General features: G+C 39.2%; 1 protein-coding gene across 6 annotated transcripts; it reads right to left on the bottom strand.

Moving 5' to 3' along the window:
- Nucleotides 1–787: 787 nt before the first annotated feature.
- On the bottom strand, nucleotides 788–17758 carry LOC138744637 (sperm microtubule inner protein 8-like). 6 transcript variants are annotated; one of them, XM_069901098.1, is made up of 7 exons: nucleotides 17518–17754; nucleotides 15874–15935; nucleotides 6671–6866; nucleotides 3610–3671; nucleotides 3458–3522; nucleotides 3346–3378; nucleotides 788–968 (listed from the first exon to the last, which is right to left on the bottom strand). In XM_069901098.1, exons 1-7 carry the CDS (start codon nucleotides 17681–17683, stop codon nucleotides 941–943), a joined length of 612 nt encoding a protein of 203 aa, XP_069757199.1. In that variant the 5' UTR covers nucleotides 17684–17754; the 3' UTR covers nucleotides 788–940. The 6 variants fall into 6 exon arrangements, with proteins under 6 accessions (XP_069757199.1, XP_069757200.1, XP_069757201.1 ...); XM_069901099.1 differs by having other exon boundaries at nucleotides 788–965; XM_069901097.1 differs by lacking the exon at nucleotides 788–968 and adding an exon at nucleotides 1727–1835.
- Between the last annotated feature and the right edge of the window lie 6987 nt (nucleotides 17759–24745).

Genomic DNA, 24745 nt, shown 5'->3' with positions numbered 1-24745 from the left:
CTAATTTTTTCTCGGAAATCATCTATGCTGGCAATTTTAGGTTCTGCTTTACCTTTTTCATTTTCTAAATTGATACATAATCCAATAATGAGAATTAGATTGAGAATATGGGGCTCAATGTAGGACATTTTTGGGTTATAATAATTTTTCTCTGACTAGTTGTATTATAGATAACCATTTTTTCCACCTTCATTATTAGAGGAAGGTTTTAAGGAATGGTACAGATTTGGTATTAAACATTTCAAAGATTTATTTATTTGAAATAACTTTGCTTTTTTTGAACAATGTCAGTTAAATTCAAGCTTTCTAATAGACATTTTTATTTTAGATATTTACAAGTTAGGAATCTTGTTCAGTCATTGGCCCATTTCCTTTGGAGTTATGAAACCGTGCACATAACAAGTCCATTAGGTATGATTAAAACAGTGGTTTTCAAACTTTTTCTTTCTACCTACATCCCACCTCCAGCCCTATATTTCTCCAATTCTGGATATGTTCATTTGAACTTAGTCACGTCACCTATGAGAGCTACACTATCAAGGCCCAGGTTCTGAAGTTCATCCTGAAAACCTCATCATGGCTTAAACTGTGGCTGCCAAAAGGCAGCAAGAGGTTAAGTATTCAGCACTCTTGAATTTCTGAAGTCATGCGATATCTGTGATATTGATGGTCAAGATAGGACACGCTACATGGATCACTATTAAAATATTTTACAAAACACATTGCACGAAGCATCAACGATGATTGGGCTGCATAACTGCTAAAGGAAAATACAAGCACAGGTCACTTCCATTACACAGTTTACTCAATGTGATGTAAAATATCCTATTGAACGAGAATTGTTTACTCTTATGAAATTATTTTAACTGGTTCAGGTCCTTCTGGTCACAAATTCCATGCCGATAGCTTTAGCTCAAAGCTTTCAAATAGATGATGTACTTTAGAACCAAGGTCGCTGGGAAAAACTGCTATAAAAACAGAATTAACCATTATGATTTACCAAAATAGACACAAAAGCATTGTGGTATAAGTAATGCGAACTACGCTAAGATTAAGATGAAATTTGGTGACATGTGGGTCACAGCAACACAGGATAGACCAGTGGTTCTCATCCATTTATTTCATAGAATGCCATAGGTGCTCTTTGGGTTAGTAAGTGATTACTTGATGTGGTATGTGGAAAAAAAGATTGAGAACCAGTGGACTAGATGGTCACTAAGCTGAGTTATTGGTAACTCTGATGAGAGGGTTTCAAACAGCCTGGGAAGAATAGCTGGGCCTTCTAATACCAAGAATTGATGAAGAAAAGACAATTGGAAGGTGAGATAATCTGGTATGGAAGACACGAGATAATATCTCTAATGCAGCTCCAATATCAAAGCTTCTAATGCAGCATCCACAAACCCTGATATCTACATACTCTATCCCATTTTGTACCATTCTTCTGTTTCCAGGAATGATCCACTAGTAGGCTTGCCAGCACCTTCTCTGACCAAACCTCTCCAATAAGAGGTACAAACTAACTTTTAGTACATCAAGTTTAACTGGTACACCCACTCACTAGATTGGCTGTCTCCCTGTCCCATTATGTGCTGTTAGCAATGGAATCAATGGACAGAGGTAATGGTGTTCCTAAAATGCCTGAGTCATTTGGAGGCCATTTCTGAAATTAAGACATATTACTTTAAAACATTAGGTCTTAGCATATAAGCATCACCAGTAAGCCCAACATTATTACTTATTTCTAATTGTCCATGAGAAAGGGCAAACAGCATTTTCAAAACATTGCAGTTCAGGATATTCACTCGATGATCTTGAAGAATTGGTGATATATCCTAAGAAGACAATATATAATGGTGAAACATAAAAGCTGCAGGGGATGCACCTCTCACACCTCGTGTCTTATCACCTCTGGTCCCCTCTCCCAACTTCTTCACCTTTTTACATAATTAATATGTTCTCTCTAGTTTTGATAAAGGGTACAGACCTCCCCTTTCTCAATCTTTCTGTCTCCTTATCAAGAGACAAACTTGCAAAAGGCAACTTTGACAAACCTACCAACTCCCACAACTACCTCAACTAACCTCTTCACATTCTGTACCCTGTAAGGATTTTATTCCATTCTCTCTGTTCCTCCATCTCCATCACATCTGCTCCCAGGACAAGGTCTTCCATGCCAGATCATCAGAGACATCCTCCTTCAAACAGCATGTTCCCTCTACCACCATCAACTTGGTCCTCATCCGCATATTCTCCATTACCTGTGCATCTACCCTGGCAAACTTCACTTCAACTGTATCTGGTGCTCCCATTATGGTCCCCTCTACATCGGAAAGACTGGATGCAGAGTCCCTCAGATCTGTCCGCTGCAATAACATGGATCTCCCAGTAGCCACCAATTTCAATTCCCCGCCCCATTCCATGGTCTCACGCACTGCCAAACTGAGACCACCTGCAAATTGGAGGAACAACATCTCGTTCCATCTGGGAACCCTCTAACTGGATGGCATTAACATTGACCTGTTTTCTATTAACCCCACACCCCCCCCTCATCTTTCTCTAAGTCTCCTTTCCTCTAGCTGTCTGTCTCCCCTTTTCCCTCTTTCTCCTTTCATAGAGCCAATGCCCAAAACAACACCCTCCCCCAATTAATTCTCACCTTTCCTCTCTCCTGTCCTCTTATTATATCCAATGAACACCTTTTGCCTGTTGGTCCGAACACCTTCCCCTCCAATCCTTACATTTTCCCCAACCTTTTGCTTTTTTACTTGAAGAAGTGCTCAGGCCTGAAACATCAGTAATACAGTATGTCTTTACAACCTACAGACGCTGCAAGACCTGCTGAGTTCCTTCTGCATTTTTGTGTGGTTACCAAAATATTGACTGACCATTTCTGCCCATGAGTGACCTGCAGAGTTCCTCCGGCAATTCTTTGTCTCCTCTGACATGCAACGGTAGCTGCTGCCCACCATCTATTTTAAGTGAGAAAGTTATGGGTGGTGCTTTTGAAAATGAGAGAATTGCTATATTGCTGTGCCTGTTCTGGAATAAGTGGATGCATTAGATAGTGGATAAGATGCTGATATTCCTGTGTCATACCAGCCAAATACTTACAAAATATTAATAATGCATGCTATACCTCAAAAGTATCTGATTCCTCTTTCTTTCTCCTCAATCATTCAAAATTAACAGTGAACTTTCAACATTGTCTAAAGCAGGGGTGCTTTGTTATATTAATTATATTAATATAATTGAGGCATCACCCTTCTGCCCCAAAGTAGAGCAAGCATACACTGAAGAATATAACCAAGTGATATGGTGCAAAAAAAACCCAGATTGAAGTACCTGAACGGCCTGGATAACCTTCTGTATCGATTGCTGTTGAAGGTGAGAAAAAATAATGATTAAGAAAATTACATGTCAGCAATTTGAAGGTACAAGCTTTACCAGGACTTACAGAGTATTGACTGGGATGGGCTTCTGGTCGTATTTGCTGACTGATGGTTCCGATTGAAGATAGTACTGAAAGGAGATGAACGACAGGTACTTTTAATTAGGGAATTTGGACAGCAAGAGGACAAAAAGAAGGGACACAAATTTTGATTCTACCTTCCAGGACTGTGTAACATTAGGTTTCAAATATCTGACTGCATAACCAGAGTAGTGCAGATCTAAAAAAAAAAGGGAGAAAATTGCTGGTCAATAAACAACCCAAAATATTGAGCTTACTACATGTAAGTATAATATTTCTGTTCTAATGTGTTGAGTAAATTTAACTTTTATAATGTATCGGGCTGTTCTCAGATAGCAATTAGGTTCCAAATGCCCATAAATTGATAGTCAGAAAATATGCAAAAGGCACTTGCCGTGATATAATGCTAACTCTACAGTACTTTAATGAATTGTGTCAAAAGCATACAAGACTGATAAGAAAGATAATGGCTAAAAAGTGAAATTAGAGAGGGAACTAGTTCTGCCATTTGTCGGAATGAACCGATGTACATAGGTCAGGCTTATGTGCTTATTTGTTTTGATGTGGGGGGGGAAGTGGTGTCCATAAGTCGAACATTTGTAACCCAGGGGCAGGCAGCCTGTACATAATGTACAGTATACAATCTTTATAAAATAAAATTGTCTATTATAATTAAATCAAGTACAAGGAGGCTAGGAATTGTAATGCTCCTGAGTGTACTATAAGTAGCGTGCGCAGCAACTCTAAGAACACTTCAAAAGTAGTGGCTCCTCTAATAATTACTTCAGCTGCACCATAAAAGATAGGAACAGAATTACGCCACTTGGCCCATTGAGCCTGTTCTACCACTTGAATCATGGCTGTATTCTTCCTTTCAGCCCCTATTTTCTTGCCTTCTCCCCATAATCTTTGGCGGCTTTACCAATCAAGAACCTCTGCCCCAGTGACTTGGCCTCCACCGCGATCTATGGCAGTGAATTCCACAGATTCACCACTGTCTCGCTGAAGAAAATTCTCATCACTGTTTTAAAGGGATGTCTTTTTATTCTGAAGCCTCTGTTGTTAGACCTTCACGCTACTGGAAGCATCTTCTCCACATCCACTCTATCCAGATCTTTCAATAAGATTCCCATCATCCTTCTAAACTCCAGAGAGAACAGGCTCAAAGTCATCTTTTCTCTTAACTATCTCTTTCTCTTAGATCATTCTTGTCAACCTCAATGGACACTCACCCACGACAGCAAATCCTTCCTTACAGGTGAGACCCAAACATTTTCACAATACTCCAAATATGGTCTGACCAACCTCATGAAACCTCAGCATTCCATGCTTTTATATTGTAGTCCTCTCAAAATTACATTTGCCTTACTTAACCTGCAAGTTAAGAGCATAAGACATAGGAGCAGAAATAGACAATTCAGCCCACCGAGTCAGCCCCAACATTTAATCATGAGCTGATCCATTTTCCCACTCAGCCCCACTGCCCAGCCTTCCTCCCATAACCTTTGATGCCTTGGATAATCAAGAATCTATCAAGGTTTGCCTTAAAAACACCCAATGACTTGGCCTTCCCAACCACCCATGGCTATAAATACCACCCTCTGGCTAAAGAAATTCCTCCCCATCTGTTTTAAGCAAACGCCCTTCAAGTATCTTTCTACCTCGACCAGACTTGAGGGATGGACAGGTGTCACGTGAAAGAAACAAGTATTGTAAATTTTTATTTTTAGTCATTTAGTACTATGAACAATATGATTTGGATAATGACATCACCATTTCAATGGCCTTGGAAATCAGCAAAGACCAATCATGAGAATAGCTCTCTCAGAGAGCAACGCTGATGTGCTTTTCATATGCAAGGCCCTTTGGCATCCTGCATTCAGGGAACTGCAGTAGCTAAGAATAATTCTCCACAGTCTCGCACCAATGGGTTCAGGAACAGCTGCTACCACTTCACCATCAGACTCCTCAAAAATAAACTTCATCACAAATTTATTTCAGTACTCTTACTTTTGCACTTTATTGATTTTTTTCCTCTCTGCATTGCAATCAGTTTGTTTACATTTTATTTGTTTACGTCAGTTTTTTATTTGCACTACCAATAAGTAGTGATTCTGCCTCCCCCGCAGGTAAAAGAATCTTGGGTTGGTATGTGATGATATGATGTGATGTCAGGTCTGTACACTGACAATAAATATGAAAATCTAAATTTGAAATCTGAGACATCTGTTCGCATGTTCTCGGACTGGAGGGGATGTAGAAAAGGAGGCACTCACTTGTGACTGTTAAGCCAATCGACACAGTGATATCATATTAAAATCCCATATTGAACGACTATAATTAAAAATTTGACATTTGTTTTGAATTCTATTTAATTTATTATTTCCTACATAAATTCCATATTAATTTAATACCAACATCTCAAACTTTGGGTCGTGGTTTGTGCATTTCCTAAGTATGGATATTTGTAACCCAAATGGCCGTAACAGGGGTCCTGTATCTCAATGCATTAACAGGACATCCTCGCCTCACTAGTCATGTCCACATACACCATTCCAATCTTCTGAAAGGCTGAAACCTCCACAAAGCCCCACCCTCTCATTATACAATATAACAAAAAAATGTAATAGTACATATTAATAGATTTGTATGAGATTTGGTTGGATAAAATCTATTTGTCCTTCTCAGGAAACATTCCACAATTTACCAGGTCAAACATGCACTTCTAATTTTTGCTTTCCTAACAGAACAATAAGCAAGTAGCTTGACCTTCAATTCCATTCATAACAAGGAGTTTTCAATTAAACAGGCAGCCGTGTCTTGTGCACAAGGCATGCTGAAAACATGTTCTGCTAAGAAGAAATGAACACCTCTGTCTTAACCATGTTAGGCATTAGGGTTGTCAAATCCAGCTGTACATCTTGCAATTCTGTGAATTATTGCTATTTGTAGCTACATGAATTGTGATCTTAATTTCAATATAAATTATACCAAACTCTATTTGAGTTATGACTTTCATGTCAATATAAATTGTACTCTTTCTGTGATTTGGGGTTAAACTAAATTATAGTTATGTGTTCTAATACAAAAGACTAATAAATGAGGAAGAGTTTCGAGCTTCTCAAGGTTTCTGAAGTGTACATTGACTGCAGATTGAAAAGATGGGACATCGCACCATATGTATATTCTAAAGCTCACCTTTGTGGTCCCTTTTGGGAAGCACAAATTCCCCACACTCTGATACAAAACGAGACCAATCCTTTGAGGCTTCGGTGATCAAAGGCTTGTAGTGACTCCAAGGTTTCTCAAAATGAATACTAGGGATTGCATATCGTTTGCCATCAGGAGAAAACTTGTCACTTATTTTCAGTGATCCTCCAGCGTGGCTGAACAACTGGATAAGGCAAGAATAATAAATACGTTTCACATTGCTTTGAGATGGGTGACATTGTTTTTAAAGAAAGCATTTATTTGCTTTGCAGTTGCTTCAGCAACTATCTTCGCTAAATAAATGGGTGGGTGGATGAATAATTTGATGCCAAACCTTCACAAATCCTCTGCAATAAATGTAGTGGGTGAAGCCCATGGAGGTACATTCTCTCTCTCTCTCTCTCTCTCTCTCTCTCTCTCTCACACATACACACATCAAGATTTAGCTGTCGGTCAGAAACAGCAAACCTTCCTTTAAGAGTCAAATATCCCTCTGTGGATATTTGACAAGTAATCTCTGAAAGTACTCAGTGCAGTAATGAAGAAATAGTCTTACAGGTGAACTGAAGTTCCATCTGCTTTCTCAAGTGGATCTGCTACAATCTGCAACATTATTATAAAGGGGAGTTCTCTTGGATTTTCCTTCCAATGTTCATTCCTCTATTAATACCACTAAAGGCCAATGTGAACAAAACATTACTGCACATTTCAAAGGGGAATTATCAGTGTTCAATCATTGAGTTCATTCAGAAGAGAGACCATTAGATTTCTGGAGATTAAGGGAATAAGTAAGACTATGCTTGAAGATGGCCTAGTGGTATAAGATAAACTGTAATCAATGTATGACAAAGCAGGGTCTATTTTTTCTTTTCATTGTATTCTTATTTACAAACAATGGTAATTGGAATACTAATACAGCTGTACAGCTCTCATATGTTCGCCATTATGACAAGCTCACAACTCAACAATAAATGATGTACCAGCTCAAAGAGAGCCTAGAACATCTGGTATGAGCCTGTGTGAATGGGGAAAAAAATTACATTCAAGACAACATTTTAAATTTAAGTGGAATGGGGTAACAGGGTGCAAAACATACTGGGAAATATGAATAGATGGAAGTGCAAAATGAATACGGGCTGAGGGACATATTAGTTTATCTTCCTTGATCATTCATCTTCCCGGAGGATCTCATCTCAGTGAATTTCCCACTTTGCCTTACATCAGAAAATCATATTATTGGAGGAGTCACGTGATGGAGTAGTGGCCGGACGATGAACTCCAGCCCTCTCCAGAAAAGTCGGAAAAAATAAAGGAAAACACAAAGGCACAAAAATAAAAATTAAAGTAAAGTGAGTATAAAGGTGGAAAGAAGATGGTGACGAAAAAAGAAAAATCGAAACCAACGGTAAGAAGAGAGGAAGAGAAGACAACGGAAGAAGAAGGAGAAGGCCTTACCTGTTCGAAGAAGCCCGCAGTGGAGAGAGAAACCCGCTCCCTCAGGTCGGTAGAAAGTGGACTACAAAAATGGCTCGCTGAGCCGAGTAAAAGTGCGCAACTGCGCATGCACGAGGAATCGCGCATGCGCGATGCGCATGCAAAAAAACACACCGACGGGAGGGGTGACCAGCTGGGGAGTCAATCTCCACAGCCGGCAACGACAGCTGCAGAACAGCAGCAACAAGAGGAGAACATAGAAGACAACGAAAACAAGAAAGAAGAGAAGAAAAGGACAACAAAGAAACAACAGATGGCCAACCCAGAGGAAGAAGAAGAGGAAGAGGAAGAGTACAGTGAAATGGAAGAAGAAGGGAAAGGCAAGGTAAAGGATATACTTTCTCTTATTAAAGAATACATGGAGTCATTTAAAGAATGGCAAGCACAAGAATTTAGTGATTTAAGAAGAAGAATAAACAATACAGAAGAGAAAATGAATAAAATAGATATGACCTTATCAGAAATGGGAAAAAGAATGGACAAGGTGGAAGAACGAGAAGCAGCAGTAGAAATGGAGGTAGAGGACTGAAAAAAGAAATTAGAGGGATCTAATAAAAAAGTTAAAGAGACACAAGAACTGTTAGCTCAGAAAATAGATATAATGGAAAATTATAACAGAAGAAATAACATAAAGATAGTGGGCCTTAAGGAAGATGAAGAAGGCAAGAATATGAGAGAGTTTATAAAAGATTGGATCCCCAGGATCCTAGGATGTCCAGAACTACAGCAAGAAATGGAAATAGAAAGGGCACATAGAGCATTGGCCTTTAAACCACAACCACAACAAAAGCCAAGATCTATTTTAGTAAAATTCCTAAGATATACTACAAGAGAAAAGGTACTGTAGAAAACAATGGAAAAAGTAAGAGAAGGCAACAAGCCACTGGAGTACAAAGGGCGAAAAATCTTCATTTATCCAGATATGAGTTTTGAACTCCTGAAGAAGAGAAAGGAGTTCAATACAGCAAAGGCGATTTTATGGAAGAAAGGGTATAAATTTATACTAAACCATCCAGCGGTATTGAAAATATTTATTCCAGGACAACAAAACAGACTATTCTCGGATCCAGAGGAAGCACGAAAATTTGCAGAACAATTACAAAATAGACTGAGAGATGAAGACGTGTAACGAGAGTACAAAAGACTGCGAACTAAAAAGACACATAAGTTTTGAACTCCTGAAGAAGAGGAAGGAGTTCAATACAGCGAAAACGATCTTATGGAAAAAAACTATTCTCGGATCCTGAGGAAGCAAGGAAATTTGCAGAACAACTACAAAACAAGCAGAGAGATGAAGACATGTAATAAGAGTAAAAATGACCACGATTTATATGTATGTGGGTAAAGAGGTATATGTGTGTATATGTATAGTGTGCATACATGAATGTATCTGAATTTAGAGGAAAATATAGAGAGTATAGACAAGAATTAATAAGGGAAGGAAATGGAATAGAGGGAATAAGGAGGGAATTAAAAGAGTGACCTTTGTTACATATGAAAAGCGAAATCTTTTCTGGGGGGTGCTGGGTGGGGAGGAGTTACGGTCACTGCAAAATCAGCTGACGCTTGCGAGTGAATTCGCAAATCCAAATGGAGAGGGGAGATGTGGTTGTCCAACAAGGGATAAAAGACAACTCAGGAGGGGAAGGGGAGATTGGGGCTAAAGAAGTTTTAAATAGGAGAATAAGGAAAATGTTTGATGTTTTAGGAATGTTGTCTTATAAAGGGTTCAAAACAAGAAAACAGAAATGGATAAGAAGGAAAGGTAATGATGGAGAAACGGAAAGGGAAGATAAACAAAGTATAAAATGGCTACGTTGAACTATATGATTTTAAATATTAATGGAATACATAACAAAATTAAAAGGAAGAAACTGCTAAATTTACTGAAAAAATTAAAAATTAATGAAGCATTTGTGCAAGAAACACATTTAACTGAATTGGAGCCCAAGAAATTAAAGAGAGATTGGGTAGGACACGTAACAGCAGCATTGTATAATTCAAAAGCAAGAGGAGTAGCTATATTAATTAGTAAAAATGTGCCATTTAAAATAGAAGAGGAAATAATAGATCCAGCAGGGAGATATGTAATGATAAAATGTCAGATATATTCGGAGTTTTGGAATCTACTCAATGTATATTCACCTAAAGAAGAAGATCAAAAGTTTATGCAAGATATCTTTTTGAAGATAGCAGATACGCAAGGGAACATATTAATAGGAGGGGATTTCAACCTGAATTTGGATTCAAATATGGACAAAACTGGGAAAAAAATTAACAGAAAGAACAAAGTAACCAAATTTATAATTAAATCGATGGAAGAAATGCAACTTTTGGATATATGGAGGAAACAACACCTAAAGGAAAAGGAATATTCATATTACTCGGCTAGACATAAAACATACTCAAGAATAGACCTATTTTTGTTATCAGCTCGTATGCAAGATAGAGTAAGAAAAACAGAATATAAAGCTAGAATACTATCGGACCATTCACCCTTAATATTGACAATAAAGTTAGAGGACATCCCTCCAAGAATGTATAGATGGAGATTAAACCCCATGTTACTTAAAAGGCAGGATTTTAGAGAATTTATTGAAAGATAAATTAAAATGTATTTTGAAATAAATACGAAATCAATGAAAGATAAGTTTATACTATGGGATGCAATGAAAGCATTCATTAGAGGGCAAATAATAAGTTATGTAACCAAGATGAAAAAGGACTACAATCAGGAAACAGAGCAGTTGGAAAGGGAAATAGTAAATATAGAAAAAGAATTAGCAATGAAGGAAGATACAACTAAAAGAAGAGAATTGGCGGATAAAAAAATAAAATATGAAACACTACAAACATATAAGGTGGAGAAGAATATAATGAAGACAAAACAGAAATATTATGAACTAGGTGAAAAAACGCACAAAATCCTAGCATGGCAGCTTAAGACAGAACAAGCTAAGAAAATGGTATTGGCATCAAGGAAAAAAGACAAACAAATTACATATAATCCAAAAGAAATTAAGGAAAACTTTAGAGAATTCTATTAACAATTATACCGAACTGAAAACGAAGGGAAAGAAGGGAAAATAGATGAATTTCTAACTAAAATTGAACTACCAAAACTACAAATAGAGGAACAAAATAAATTAACAGAGCCATTTGGAATAGTAGAAATACAAGAGATAATAAAAAAATTACCAAATAATAAGACACCAGGAGAGGATGGATTCCCAATAGAATTCTATAAAACATTTAAAGACTTATTAATTCCACCCCTCCTGGAAGTAATCAACCATATTGATAAAACACAAAGCTTACCAGATTCATGTAAAACAGCAATAATTACAGTAATACTAAAGCAAGGGAAAGATCCACTCACACCAGCGTCAAATAGACCAATATTTTTACTTAACACAGATTATAAGATAATAGCTAAACTATTAGCAAACAGATTAGCAGAGTATATACCGAAAATGGTAAATCTAGACCAAACTGGATTTATCAAAAAAAGACGCACAACAGACAATATTTGTAAATTTATTAACTTAATTAATACAGTAGAAGGGAATAAAGCGCCAACAGTAGCAGTTGCTTTAGACGCAGAGAAGGCCTTTGACAGAGTAGAATGGAATTATTTGTTCAAAGTATTGCAAAAATTCAGTTTACCGGAGAAGTATATTAATTGGATTAAAGCATTATATAAGGGACCATTAGCGAAAGTGACAGTAAATGGACATGTATCAAAGCAATTTAACTTAAGCAGGTCAACACGGCAGGGATGCCCACTATCACCTTTATTGTTTGCGTTAGCTATAGAACCACTAGCAGAATTGATAAGAACAGAAAATAATATAAAAGGGATAAAAATAAAAGACAAGGAATATAAAATCAGTTTATTTGCGGATGATGTTATAGTATACTTAACAGAACCAGAACTATCAATAAAAGAATTATATAAGAAATTGAAGGAATATGGAGAAGTGTCGGGTTACAAGATCAACGTAAATAAAAGTGAAGTAATGCCTATGAATAATGCGGATTTCTCAAAATTTAAGAAGGAATCACCATTTAGATGGCAAATGCAAGCAATAAGATACCTAGGTGTACAAATAAATAAAAATCTCGGCCAACTATATAAACTCAATTATTATCCACTAATGAAAAAATTACAGGACGATTTAGAGCATTGGAAAGATTTACCACTAACACTAATAGGAAGGATAAACTGTATTAAAATGAACATTTTTCCAAGGATATTATACCTATTTCAGGCATTGCCAATACAACTGACAGAGAAATTCTACAAGGAGTTAAAGAAAATAATAAGGAAATTTTTATGGAAAGGGGGGAAACCGAGGATAGCACTAGATAAATTAACAGAATGGTATAAACAAGGAGGCTTACAACTGCCAAACTTTAAAAATTATTATAGAGCCGCACAATTAAGATACCTATCAGATTTTTATCAAACAAGGGAAAAGCCAGATTGGACCAGATTAGAATTAGATAAAATAGGGGAAAAGATACCTGAACACATATTATATAAATGGGATGAAAAATTGGTACAACATAGAAGTTCTCCAGTATTACATCATCTACTCAATATTTGGAAGAAGATTCATGTAGAAAGAAATAAAACAAATTATCAATTACCAAAACTAATATTGACGCAAAACAAGTTACTCCCTTTTACAATAGATAACCTTTCCTTTAGAGAATGGGAGAAAAAAGGGATTAAAAGAATAGAAAATTGCTTTTCAGGAAATAGATTATTATCCTTTGAACAAATGAAAGATAAATACAATATAACTCAAGATACAGCGCTGGCATATTACCAATTGAGATCCTACTTGAAGGCTAAATTAGGAAGCAGTTTGAGTTTTCCAGAGGGAAGTAACTTTGAATATGTGATTACAGATACAATGATAATCAAAAGATTTATAACAAATATGTATATTAAACTGCAAGAAAAGGAGAATGAGGAAACAAATGGTAAAACTAAACAAAAATGGGAACAAGATTTAAATATAAAGATAAAAAAGGAAACATGGGAGAAGTTATGCTCTGGAACGATGAGAAATACAATAAATATGAGGTTACGTATGATACAATATAACTGGATACACAGGCTATACATTACACCTCAAAAGTTAAATAAATGGGACTCAACAGTATCTGATAGATGTTTTCAATGTAAAAAAGAAATGGGAACAACAATTCATGCAATCTGGACATGTGAGAAAGTAGAAAAATTTTGGGAAGATCTAAATCAGATATTAAATAAAATAACAGAAAACAATATACCAAAGAATCCAGAGATCTTCCTCCTAAGTAACATAAAAAACAAAGAATTTGGAATTGATTTGGAGGATGCACAAAAAAGATTTGTTAAGATAGCTCTAGCCGTAGCAAAAAAATGTATTATGTCAACTTGGAAATTGGAAGATAATTTGAAAATACAACAATGGTATATAGAAATGAATAAATGTATTCCATTAGAAAAAATAACATATAGTTTAAGAAATAATATTGAAATATTCGAACAAATATGGGAGCCTTATATTAAACACAATAGCGAAAACCTACCGGGGACAATCACTACCTAAGTTAACGGAAGGAAAAGGAAATGAAAAGAATGGACTCAGTGAAATTTCTGGTGTATTTTTATTAAATGACAACATTGTCTGACTGGTTTAATGCATCCTAGATTTTGTACCTTAAATGGACGGGAGGGGTGAGGTAGGGAGGGTGGGATGGGAGGAGGGAGGGGGGGTAGAAAATGGCACTGTATATGTGTGAAAAGGAAAAAGTGTGTATCATGGTTAATGTGATTTATGGTGTGAAAAATAAAAAATTGAAAAAAAAAGAAAATCATATTATTAGACAAAGACATCATGGAAGAAAAATCTTTTTTGGCATATTTAATAGAACATAATTAGCAAGGTAAATAAGAGGCAACCAGTGGATGTGACATATCTGAATTTTCAAACAGTAATTGGGTGGCATGGGCTTGTGGGCCAAAAGGGCTTGTAAGTCCAAATTTTAAAAAAAATTTAAAAATAACATTTTAATTTTAAAATGTTAATTAAAAAAAACTCCTAAAAGGTTGTTGCATAAATTAGGGGATTGTGGAGTTAGAAGTACAGTAATATACAAAAATGTTAAAAAGGGGAAAATAAAGTTGGAGTTTGTACATATTTTGAGAGTAATGGGCTATTATTAATGAGGTATAACCCTCCATAAGATATTTACAATATATGTTAATACCTTAAATAAATAACAAGATTTCAATATACAGTTTGCCAAGAAAGTGAGCTGTGAGGAATAAGGAGAATTTTAAAGGAAACTAGAAAGTTTGCATGAGTAAAACAAGAAAATAGGCAAACAAGGAAAATGCAAATTTGTGAGAACTACAGAAAACAATATATTTTAGACTGTGAGAATGTTGTAAACAGTGCAAACCTGAAGTACTGATTTGTAAGGAGCTGAACTTGTGAGGACACCAAGCATTGTGAAAGATAAATGACATGTTGGTCTTTATTACACAAGAGCTGGATTGTAGGAATAAATTATATTTCTGGACTTCACTTGATCTTAGCCAAAAGGCCGAGAAGCGATGTGTTTCTGGACTTAAACAAAACTTTCACATAAATGCAGAATAAGTAGTTTGTTTTCTTTATCTAAGCAAAACTTTTTAGTGTTCATGTACTTTCATTAGTTTGGTTCCTAAAGGAAGAGGAGTTACGAAGAAAGGAAGGGAGGCACGGTTGGCGTAGCAGTTAGCACAACACCTTTACAACGCCAGTGATCGGGACTGGAGTTCAAATCCCATGTCTGTCAGGAGTTTGTACATTCTCCATGTGTCTGTGTGGGTTTTCCCCGGGGGCACTGGTTTCCTCCCACTGTTTAAAACATGGGGGGGGGGGTGTGTATTGGGTGTAAATTGAGCACTACGGATTTGTGAGCTAAAATGGCTTGTTTCTCTGCTGTATGTCTAAATTTTTGAAAAACTATTGAGATAAACAATATTCCAAGGAGCATCATCAGGGTAGATATAGGCAGGTTACTTCATCAGGCTTAAGAGTTTAGAGAGCATTGTTTCAGAGAAAGGGGTCTACCATTTAGAACAAAGATGAAGAGAAATTTCTTGACTTAGAAGGCTATAACATTTTGAAATTCTCTACTCCACCTGGTTGTTGGTGCTCAGTTGTTGAGGTTAGAAGATATTTGGACAAGCAGGGGTATCAATGGGACACTCATTCAGGCAAGTCATTTTATGAGAAACAGGATACTTTGTTTTTATCTGTAATTAAGTAATTATCTGAGAAAATTACTTTGCATTTGTGTATTGTTACAATCCATTACCTGCAGTGTTTTTGTTTGTATGGTTATGGTATATCTGCAGTTTTGGCTGAGAGTAGTAAAATATGGTTGTGGTCATTATTCTTTGGCTTGGCTTCGCGGACGAAGATTTATGGAGGGGGTAAAAGTCCACGTCAGCTGCAGGCTCGTTGGTGGCTGACAAGTCCGATGCGGGACATTATGTACAACTTATGAATCACATTATGGTAGACTAAGTTTGATCCTACCACCAATCCCTTGGACATGGACTGCGAATGATCATTAATCTTCATTCTTTAATTTATAACTCTGCTTCTAAAGCTCACTCACATTGATTTCAAATGAAAAATACTCACCAGTGCTGCATGGGTCGCTTTGGGATAATCAAACAGTTTAAAGGTAGTGTCTGAGAAATCATCTAATACAGAGGAAGGAGAAGGAAATTCTGCAGTGAGATGAATAAACTTACAGTTAAAATACTCGCTTCTAGCACAATCACATAATGTGACTAGGAATAGAGGAACCACAAAATTTAGGATTAACATAGTTTACACAGAGAGCTGCTTACCTTTGCAATAATCACACTGAAACAAAAGTGTGAGATGATAATATGGAGCTCCAGTAAACTGAACATGGCATATTTGGGCACAAAAATTTTCACCAAGTTTTTTTTCTTGCAATTTTATAAACCAAGTAAGTATTATTAGTAAATCCAACACTTATTACCTATTGCAAATTGCTTTTGAGACAGTGGGAGAGACATCTTGTCAACTTCTGTTACAGTTTATATGATGAAGGTGCTGTTCTTCAATGAATCTCAACAGCAATAATGTGTCTAAATCAGGGAGGTGTGGAATGGTGTGGCAACACCTTTCTGCTGGTTTTAAACTTAAAGGTCACAGAGGAATCAAATTTGAGATTGGAAGGCCTAATTTCACCACTATACCAGACCAGCTAGAAACTCACAAACTGACCTGTTAGATAGCAAGGGGAACAATAATGAATCGCTACACTTGTGACTTGGTAAACACAACATTTGTGAGGGCGTTTGCTGCTCCATATTTATTTAGTTTCATGTATCGTTTCAACCAATCTACTTTGGCTCTTGAGGTATTTTATACGTGTGGTGATATGTTTCCTCCATTGTATTTAGTTCTGATTGACTACTGTATATATGGAGCTGGCCCATCCACTGATGACTTGGAAAGTTTGCTGGCTGACTCTTGCTTGAGCTTCTCATCAGAGTCAACCAGATCTGCAGCGGCCTTGAGGAAGTTGTTGAAGCAGCTGATCCACTGCTCGTATGTTCAGACACTCCTGGGGATTGGGGGTCCACTTCTAACCGATTGGGGCACAGCAGCTTCTCCATTACTGGAGAGATAATTACTGTACATTCAATCGTAGTGATCTACTGGTAGCCACAAAGACTAGGTAGAGGGAACCATAGGCTTTAATGTACAGAAGAACCTTTCTAGCCCAGATCCAGGAATAGGAATGGAGGGAAGGGAGAGGTGACTTGACCTTTATGGCCCAGGACCATGGGGGGAGGAGTCATAGGGTATGAGTCACCAGTGAGTGGGCCAGCTCCATATATACAGCAATCAACAATAACTATGTACAATGGAGGAAACTTTATGTTTCCAAGATTAGGCACACTCTGGCAAAGTGACCTTTTTATTTTCCCCAAACTATTGGCACTAATGCAGGCTAACGTTCGTACAAGGGGAGGTTTTATAATGGTTTCACAAAAGATGCATTAGTCTAGTTAGTCATTGTTCTGCTGTGTTACTCTCTGCAAATGCTGGCATCCTTTTCAGCAACAAATCTGGTTTCCATCCCCCTCATAATGTCTTCTGCAAAGTTCTGCCTGCCGGATCTCATTGAATCTTTCTCAACAAGCAACATCACCCACCCCCCAATCTCAAGGGCGGTCTAACTCTTGGTTCCAGTCCAGGATCTCCCGATGCCCCCCTCGCTCAGCTACCTCCCCCGCCCTCTACCTGCGCTGCATTTCGTTGAGGTGCGGCTGTGCTCCCCTGCTAGTTTGCCGGCTTCATCGTCCATGTTCATGCGGCGCAGGGTGGGCAGGTCCGGGCGGTACAGGTTCGTTTTGCGGGCGGCCAGGCTAACCCGTCCTTGGCTGACATGCCCCGTCGTCTTTTCCATGGGACTTCACGGCTCTGTCCGGGGGTCGGGGGGTTCTGTCCATCTGCCGGGGAGGGGGCGGGGGGAGTCACACAGTTACTTAGCAACCAAGTTGCGCTCACTGTGACCGAGTCGGTGTGATTATCTTAATTTCTCCGCTTTATAAATCAAACCCCTGACATTTAGTGGTGCGAGGATGATTTTGGCCACTCCACCTGAGATTTCACCGAACAATAACTAAGGCTTGGACTGCACCTCCTGATTGCTACAGGACATGATTTGAGGGAGAAACATTGTCCAATCCTCGCGAGGTCACCGATGTCAAGAAGACTCTTCTCCATCACCTTCCCTTGTCCACTTCAATCTCCACCTCCATGTATCCATTTAAAATGTCTCTATTACTCTCAAGGCCAGATTTGGACTTGGCGAGGCCCTGAACTATACAGTATAAAGCTTGGAGGCCCCTTGTTAAACATCTACAATACAAATTATTTTACTGATTATATATTTATCATTTGGCTGGCTTGGTTATAACAGAATAGGCTGGAAACAATACTTGCAAATAATTTTTTTAATGGTTTGAACATATATTAATGTATTTTTTTGAGGCCCTTGCGGATTGTGAGGCCCTAAACTGTAGCTCGTTTATCTTATGCCTAAATCCGGCACTGATTACTGTATTGGACACACACAATGAAAGTGTTTTTGTGTTTCGAGGGTGCGCTTTTAGAGGTTGTACATACTGATCTATAGTACACAGTGTAAGAGATAATAGAATATAGGAAGTAAAGCTAATATGAATGAAATAAGGAATACTGCACTGGACTAGAGGAAGTTAAGTAAGTGCTGAGTAGGGATGAATTCCGATAAGAGTGTGAAGAAGGGTTATGTAAGTATAATAGAATAAGGGTCTTATAGTGATAGAAAGAATTAGCAAGTTCTGCATATAGAATTTAGTAAGTCCTGGGGGGTTGAGATGTGTGAATAAGGACAAAGGCAGATTCATGAATAAGGACAATGACATGATGGGACCTGTCATGATAATGAGATGTACCGGAAGTCACGTGGTAGGAGAGAGATATAAGAACACAAGCAGGAGAACAAAAGAAAACAGGAGAATAAAGACACTAAGAAGTTTACCTGATAAAACTTGTGTTTAATGTTTTATTAACTTCACATTTCGGGCCACAAATGTGACATTGGCAACGAGGATGAAAGAAGCTTGAAGAAAATTAAAGACTAAACAAGATTACAGAGGATTACAGACAACTTCAAGGTGATAAGAATTTTCTCTTTGTCTCAGTACTTTTGGGGCTGGAATATTTCCTCATGGCTGGTGCAGACAGTGACTTTCTAACACATAGTGGAATTGCTCATTTTGATCCAACGGGTGATGCAAGCACTGTAAGTGTGAAGTGGAAGGCATGGCTGGAAGAATTTGAATTCTATGCCGACAGTCGTGGCCTATTTCTAGATACCGGTACAGTTGAACAAAAAGCGCAGAGAAGGGCGTTACTTCTTTTCACTGCAGGACCCTCAGTTCAGGAAACATTTAAGACACTTTTGAATACTGGAAGAAAGGATGAGTACCAGAAAGCGGTAGATGCATTAAATGCACACTATGTAGTGACACCGAATGCTACATTTCAACGCCATTTGTTTCGGAGAACGAGACAAGAAGATGGCCAGACAATTGCTCAGTACGTGACGAGACTACGCCAGCTAGCTGTTGGATGCAATTACATGCCAGCTGATTTGGACAACCAATTATTGGATCAAGTCGTACAGCACTGCAGATCAGATAAACTCAGAAGACGTCTACTGGAAAGAGGGAGTGAGTTGGAACTCACCAATGCTTTAGCTATTGCTGCTGCATTAGAGGCTGTTGAAGGGCAATTTCATACCATGACCCTGAAAGACAACTCAAGCCAGCAAATTAAGAGGCTCTCACATCGCCATAATCAGCCAAGATATACGCCGACACAGGACGTGGAGTGTTATCGATGTGGAAACCGAGGTCACTTTGGAAAAGATCCATATTGCCCGGCCAAAGGCAAAGTTTGCGGAAAGTGTGGAGGTAAGGACCACTTTGCAAAGAAGTGCAAAAGCAAGTCCAATGCAGACCAGAAGAGGAAGAGTACAACTTCCAAAGGCAAAGCCTGGGGGAAAGGAAAGTATCCTGGAAGGAAAGATACCATTCGCCAGATAGACGGTGACGATGATGATACCCAGGAGGAACAGAGTTGTTACCAATTTACGTTGAATGAAGTACATCATGAGAAGGTCCCAGTGATCATTGGTGGAGTGACAGTTCAGATCATTGTAGACTCAGGCAGTGACAGTAATGTGATTGATCGACATTTATGGGAGAAGTTGAAAAGGAAAAAGATCATCTGTACCTCAAAGAAGTGTTCCAAGAAACTGTATCCATACACAGCAACCAAGCCATTGCAGACCATTGGATGTTTTACTGCAACTGTTGAAGCCGGAGATAAGTACACCGAAGCAGAGTTTATGGTCATAGAAGAGAGGGGAGAACCATTGCTGAGTAGAAGCACAGCGCAAGACCTGGCAATACTTCATATTGGAGCTTGTGTCAATTCAATTCAGTCATACGAGGATATGAAGCAAGAATTCCCCGCAGTCTTCCAAGGAGTAGGAAAGCTGAAAGGTCGACAATTGAAGCTAGCGGTAGATGAAACGGTCAAACCCAAGGCACAACCAATGCGCCGAACTCCGTTTGGACTTCGTGGGAAAGTCGAAGCCAAAATTAAAGAATTGATCGAACAAGACATTATTGAACCGGTGGAACATTCGACACAATGGGTCAGTCCCGTAGTGATTGTGCCCAAACCAAAGGGTGACACAAGACTATGTGTTGACATGAGAATGGCCAATGAAGCTATAATTAGAGAACGACACCCTATACCAACAGTGGAGGAAATACTTCAAGAACTAACTACCAGTAAGATATTCTCAAAAATTGATCTGAAATGGGGCTATCATCAATTAGAGCTGGATCCAGGTTCCCGAGATGTAACAACATTTGTGACTCACTGTGGATTGTATCGTTACAAGAGACTATCATTTGGAATTAATGCAGCTTCGGAGATCTACCAGTATGAAATCCATCGAGTGATTCAAGGCATTCCTGGAGTTGCCAACATTTCTGACGACATCATAGTCCATGCACCAATGAAGGAAGAGCATGACAAACGGTTGAGGCATGTACTATCTAGACTACAGGAGGCAGGCCTTACCGTGAATGGAAACAAGTGCCAGTTCGGTGTGTCAGAAATGGACTTCATGGGACACAGACTTACACGGGAAGGACTAAACCCTGCAGAGGCCAAGGTGAAAGCTATTGAAGAGGCACATGCACCTCAGAACGCAACAGAGGTGAGGAGTTTACTTGGATTAGTCAATTTTTGTGCAAAGTTCATTCCTAATTTCGCTACAGTGGCAGAACCACTAAGGAAACTAACCAGGAAAGGTGTACCATTTCATTTTGGATCTGAGCAGAAGAAAGCGTTCACAGCGCTGAAACAAAGCCTGACGGATGCAAAAACTCTTGGATATTACGATCCGGCGGCATCAACCAAAGTCATAGCGGATGCCAGCCCAGTTGGTTTAGGAGCCGTGTTGGTCCAGATGCATGATGGAGGACCAAGAATCATTGCCTATGCCAGCAGATCGTTATCAGATGTGGAAAGAAGATACTCTCAGACAGAGAAAGAAGCACTCGGACTTGTATGGGCCTGTGAGAGGTTCCATGCATATTTATACGGCATTGAATTTGAACTCATCACAGATCATAAGCCATTAGAGGTGATCTATGCACCTAGATCCAAACCATGTGCCAGAATAGAAAGATGGGTACTCAGACTACAACCCTACAAATATAAAGTAATCCACATTGCAGGGAAAGCAAACATTGCAGATCCGCTGTCCAGATTGGTGAAGGATGGTGGTCCACAATCCAAGTCAGAATTGGGAACTGAAACAGAGATCTTTGTACGCTTCGTAGCTATTCAGTCGACACCAAAAGCTGTGACTACGAAGGAAGTCGAGAGAGAATCCGAACGTGATCCAGAACTCAGGGAAGTAAGAGAATGCATACAGAGTGGACAATGGGACAAGTGTACTCACAAGGCTTACATTCCCATTAGAGACTAACTTTGTTGCATCGGACAGTGTGTATTAAGAGGTTGCAGATTGGTGATACCGCAAAGATTGAGACCGAAGATCATATCCTTAGCGCATGAAGGACACCTAGGTATTGTTGGTACCAAGCAAAACCTCAGGACCAAGGTATGGTGGCCAAGTTGTGATAAAGACGCAGAGAGATTTGTTAAAACTTGTCACGGATGTCAAATCACAAGTAGGAGTAATCCGCCAGAACCGATCCGGAGTACGCAATTTCCGACAGGACCATGGATCGACGTAGCTGTTGATTTTCTTGGACCTTTACCGACGGGTGAATCAATTATGGTAGTGATAGATTACTACAGCAGATACTATGAGTACGTGGTGTTGAAGTCCACAACCACTAAAAAAACAATACAAGCGTTAGCAGAGATATTCGCAAGATATGGATTACCTGTTACATTATACTCTGACAATGGTCCACAATTCATTTCAGAAACATTTGCGGAATACATGAGGACCACAGGTATCCACCATCATAAAGTAACTCCGAAATGGCCGCAAGCCAATGGAGAAGTAGAGAGACAAAATCAGTCCATTGAAAAACGATTGAGGATTGCACACGCAGAAGGACAAAATTGGCGAGAAGCATTGCTATCTTATGTGGCTGTCTATTGAGCAACGCCTCATGCAACCACTGGGAAAAGTCCTGCAGAAGCATTTCTTGGGAGAAAAATCCGCACAAAAATGCCAGAAATAAAGGAAATCCGAGACGACCAGGAGATGAGGGACCACGATGCTGAAAAGAAAGGTGCAGCAAAGCTGTACACAGATTCAAAACGTGGAGCCAAGTACTCAGACATCATGCCAGGAGATAATGTTCTAGTGAGGCATGAAACTGGTGGTAAGCTAGATACACCTTATTACCATCAACCCTATACTGTCGTATCCAGAAGTGGCAGTATGGTGACAGTCAAGTCTCCGACTGGAGTCCTGTATAAGAGAAATGTATCAAGTGTAAAAAGGTATCAGTCCAGAGATATATCGAGTGAAGAGGTTGAAAGGCCAATGCGAGATGCTGAAACTGAGAGACATGATGATGTTCCAGAGGCAGTTACCAGCACTCCTGATGAAGTGACTAGAGCGCCAGAAACACCCGAAGCCGTGGTGAGCAGTATTTCCGACGCCGAGAGTGAACAACCGAGAAGCGACGACAATATCGCAGGCAGGCCGAAACGAAACCGGAAAGTGCCCAAACGATACGAAGACTTTGTGCCATAGTTTTGATAAGAACTTTGGGACAGTATTTTAATCTTATATCATAAAGTGCATGTATGAGTGCTGTAGGAAGTAAACTTTATGTAGTTGAGTTATAGTATTACCATTAGTTACGATGTTTGTATGTTTCCGAGGGATATTGGTAAGTGAAGGTAAAGTTTATTTCTGATTAAAGGAGGGATGTCATGATAATGAATATGTATGAGATGTACCGGAAGTCACGTGATAGGAGAGAGAGATAAGAACACAAGCAGGAGAATAAAGGAAAACGGGAGAATAAAGACACTAAGAAGTTTACCTGATAAAACTTGTGTTTAATGTTTTATTAACTTCACATTTCGGGCCACAAATGTGACAGGACCCAGACAGGATAAATGGTCTTTCAAGTTTACAGAAACTGCACGTAGGCAGACCGAATGACCAAATGCCAAACCAATCCAGGAGGCAGAAGAATGTTAGGGGGGGGGAGGGTACCTCTACACTGAAATGAACTGTATAAAAGTTGGGTGAGCCCCAGTATGTGTGTATTCCCAGGGTAAGGGGAAGCACCAACTTTGCACTGTTGTACAATAAATGTTCTTTGTTCTCAATTTTTGTCTCGAGCGAAATCTGTGAAGGTACTTCCGTTTCTCACAAATGGAGGCTCGTCTGGGATTGCACTCCCTCCACTGACAGAGTGCCCGACGATGGGGATAGGTGCACCCCGGCTGATTCAGCTGGACTCCCAGACGACGGGTGACTGGTCAGTGGATGAAGTGAGTGATATCCGAGAAGAAGCATTGAGAACAAACGATGGGAGAACGTTAAGGAAGCGCACTAGAAATAGCTACTGGATCCAGGTAAGAGGAATTTATTTACCTGCTAGTATGGGAGGAGTAAGTAGCAAGTGAAACAGTCCTGAAGAAGGATGGGAAGATCAGATACCTAAACATAGTCCGTTAGGATTAATGTTATCTGATTGGGGTGTGGGGAAAACCCGTGGGAAGGATAAGCAGACCATGGTCAGGTATTATTGTCAGGAATGGGTTAAGAATCCGATAAAAGGGAGTTCAGTATATTGGCCAAAGTTTGGATCTGATGAGGACTGGATGTGTCAGGCATTGAACATCTGGCTCTACCAAAATCAAGGAGACAATACCGGGAGTAGGGAATATGCAGCCTGTTGGCTTAGTGAATCATTTAATCAGATGATATTGGACGAGAAGAAAGACACAAATAAGAAGGATGAGGTACCTTCTGCCCCCGAAGTAAAGGGATGGGATGTGTTACATTCCCTTCTTCCACCTTATGTTTCCCCTGTGCCGGCTCCCATCCCCTCCCTCTCCCCTACGCTTTACCCTTCTTCACCTTCCCCTCCCCCTCCACAGTTTCAGAAAGAAGGAGAAAGTAGGAGTGGTATGATGACTCGCTTACAGAGTGCAAAATTATCGCCTCAATTAACACGAGAGGGAGGAGACTTTGATTGTGAGGGTCATTCAGAAGAACAGTGCGAGGCCCTCAGGAGGAAGGGGCCGGACTCTTTGATTTGTCTCGCAGAGGGCAGGAACTTAACCATCATAGAGGAGGAGATAAGCCAGAAACTAACTGGATGAGACCTTTACGAGAGGTTCCCTTGGGAGGGAATGCAGGGGGGGCTCGGATTTGTGAATGTGCCTTTGA

The sequence above is a fragment of the Narcine bancroftii genome, chromosome 10, assembly GCF_036971445.1.
Source record: "Narcine bancroftii isolate sNarBan1 chromosome 10, sNarBan1.hap1, whole genome shotgun sequence".
NCBI lineage: Eukaryota > Metazoa > Chordata > Chondrichthyes > Torpediniformes > Narcinidae > Narcine > Narcine bancroftii.
The sequence above is the reverse complement of the archived record's forward strand: the minus strand, read 5'-3'. Positions and strand labels throughout refer to the sequence as shown.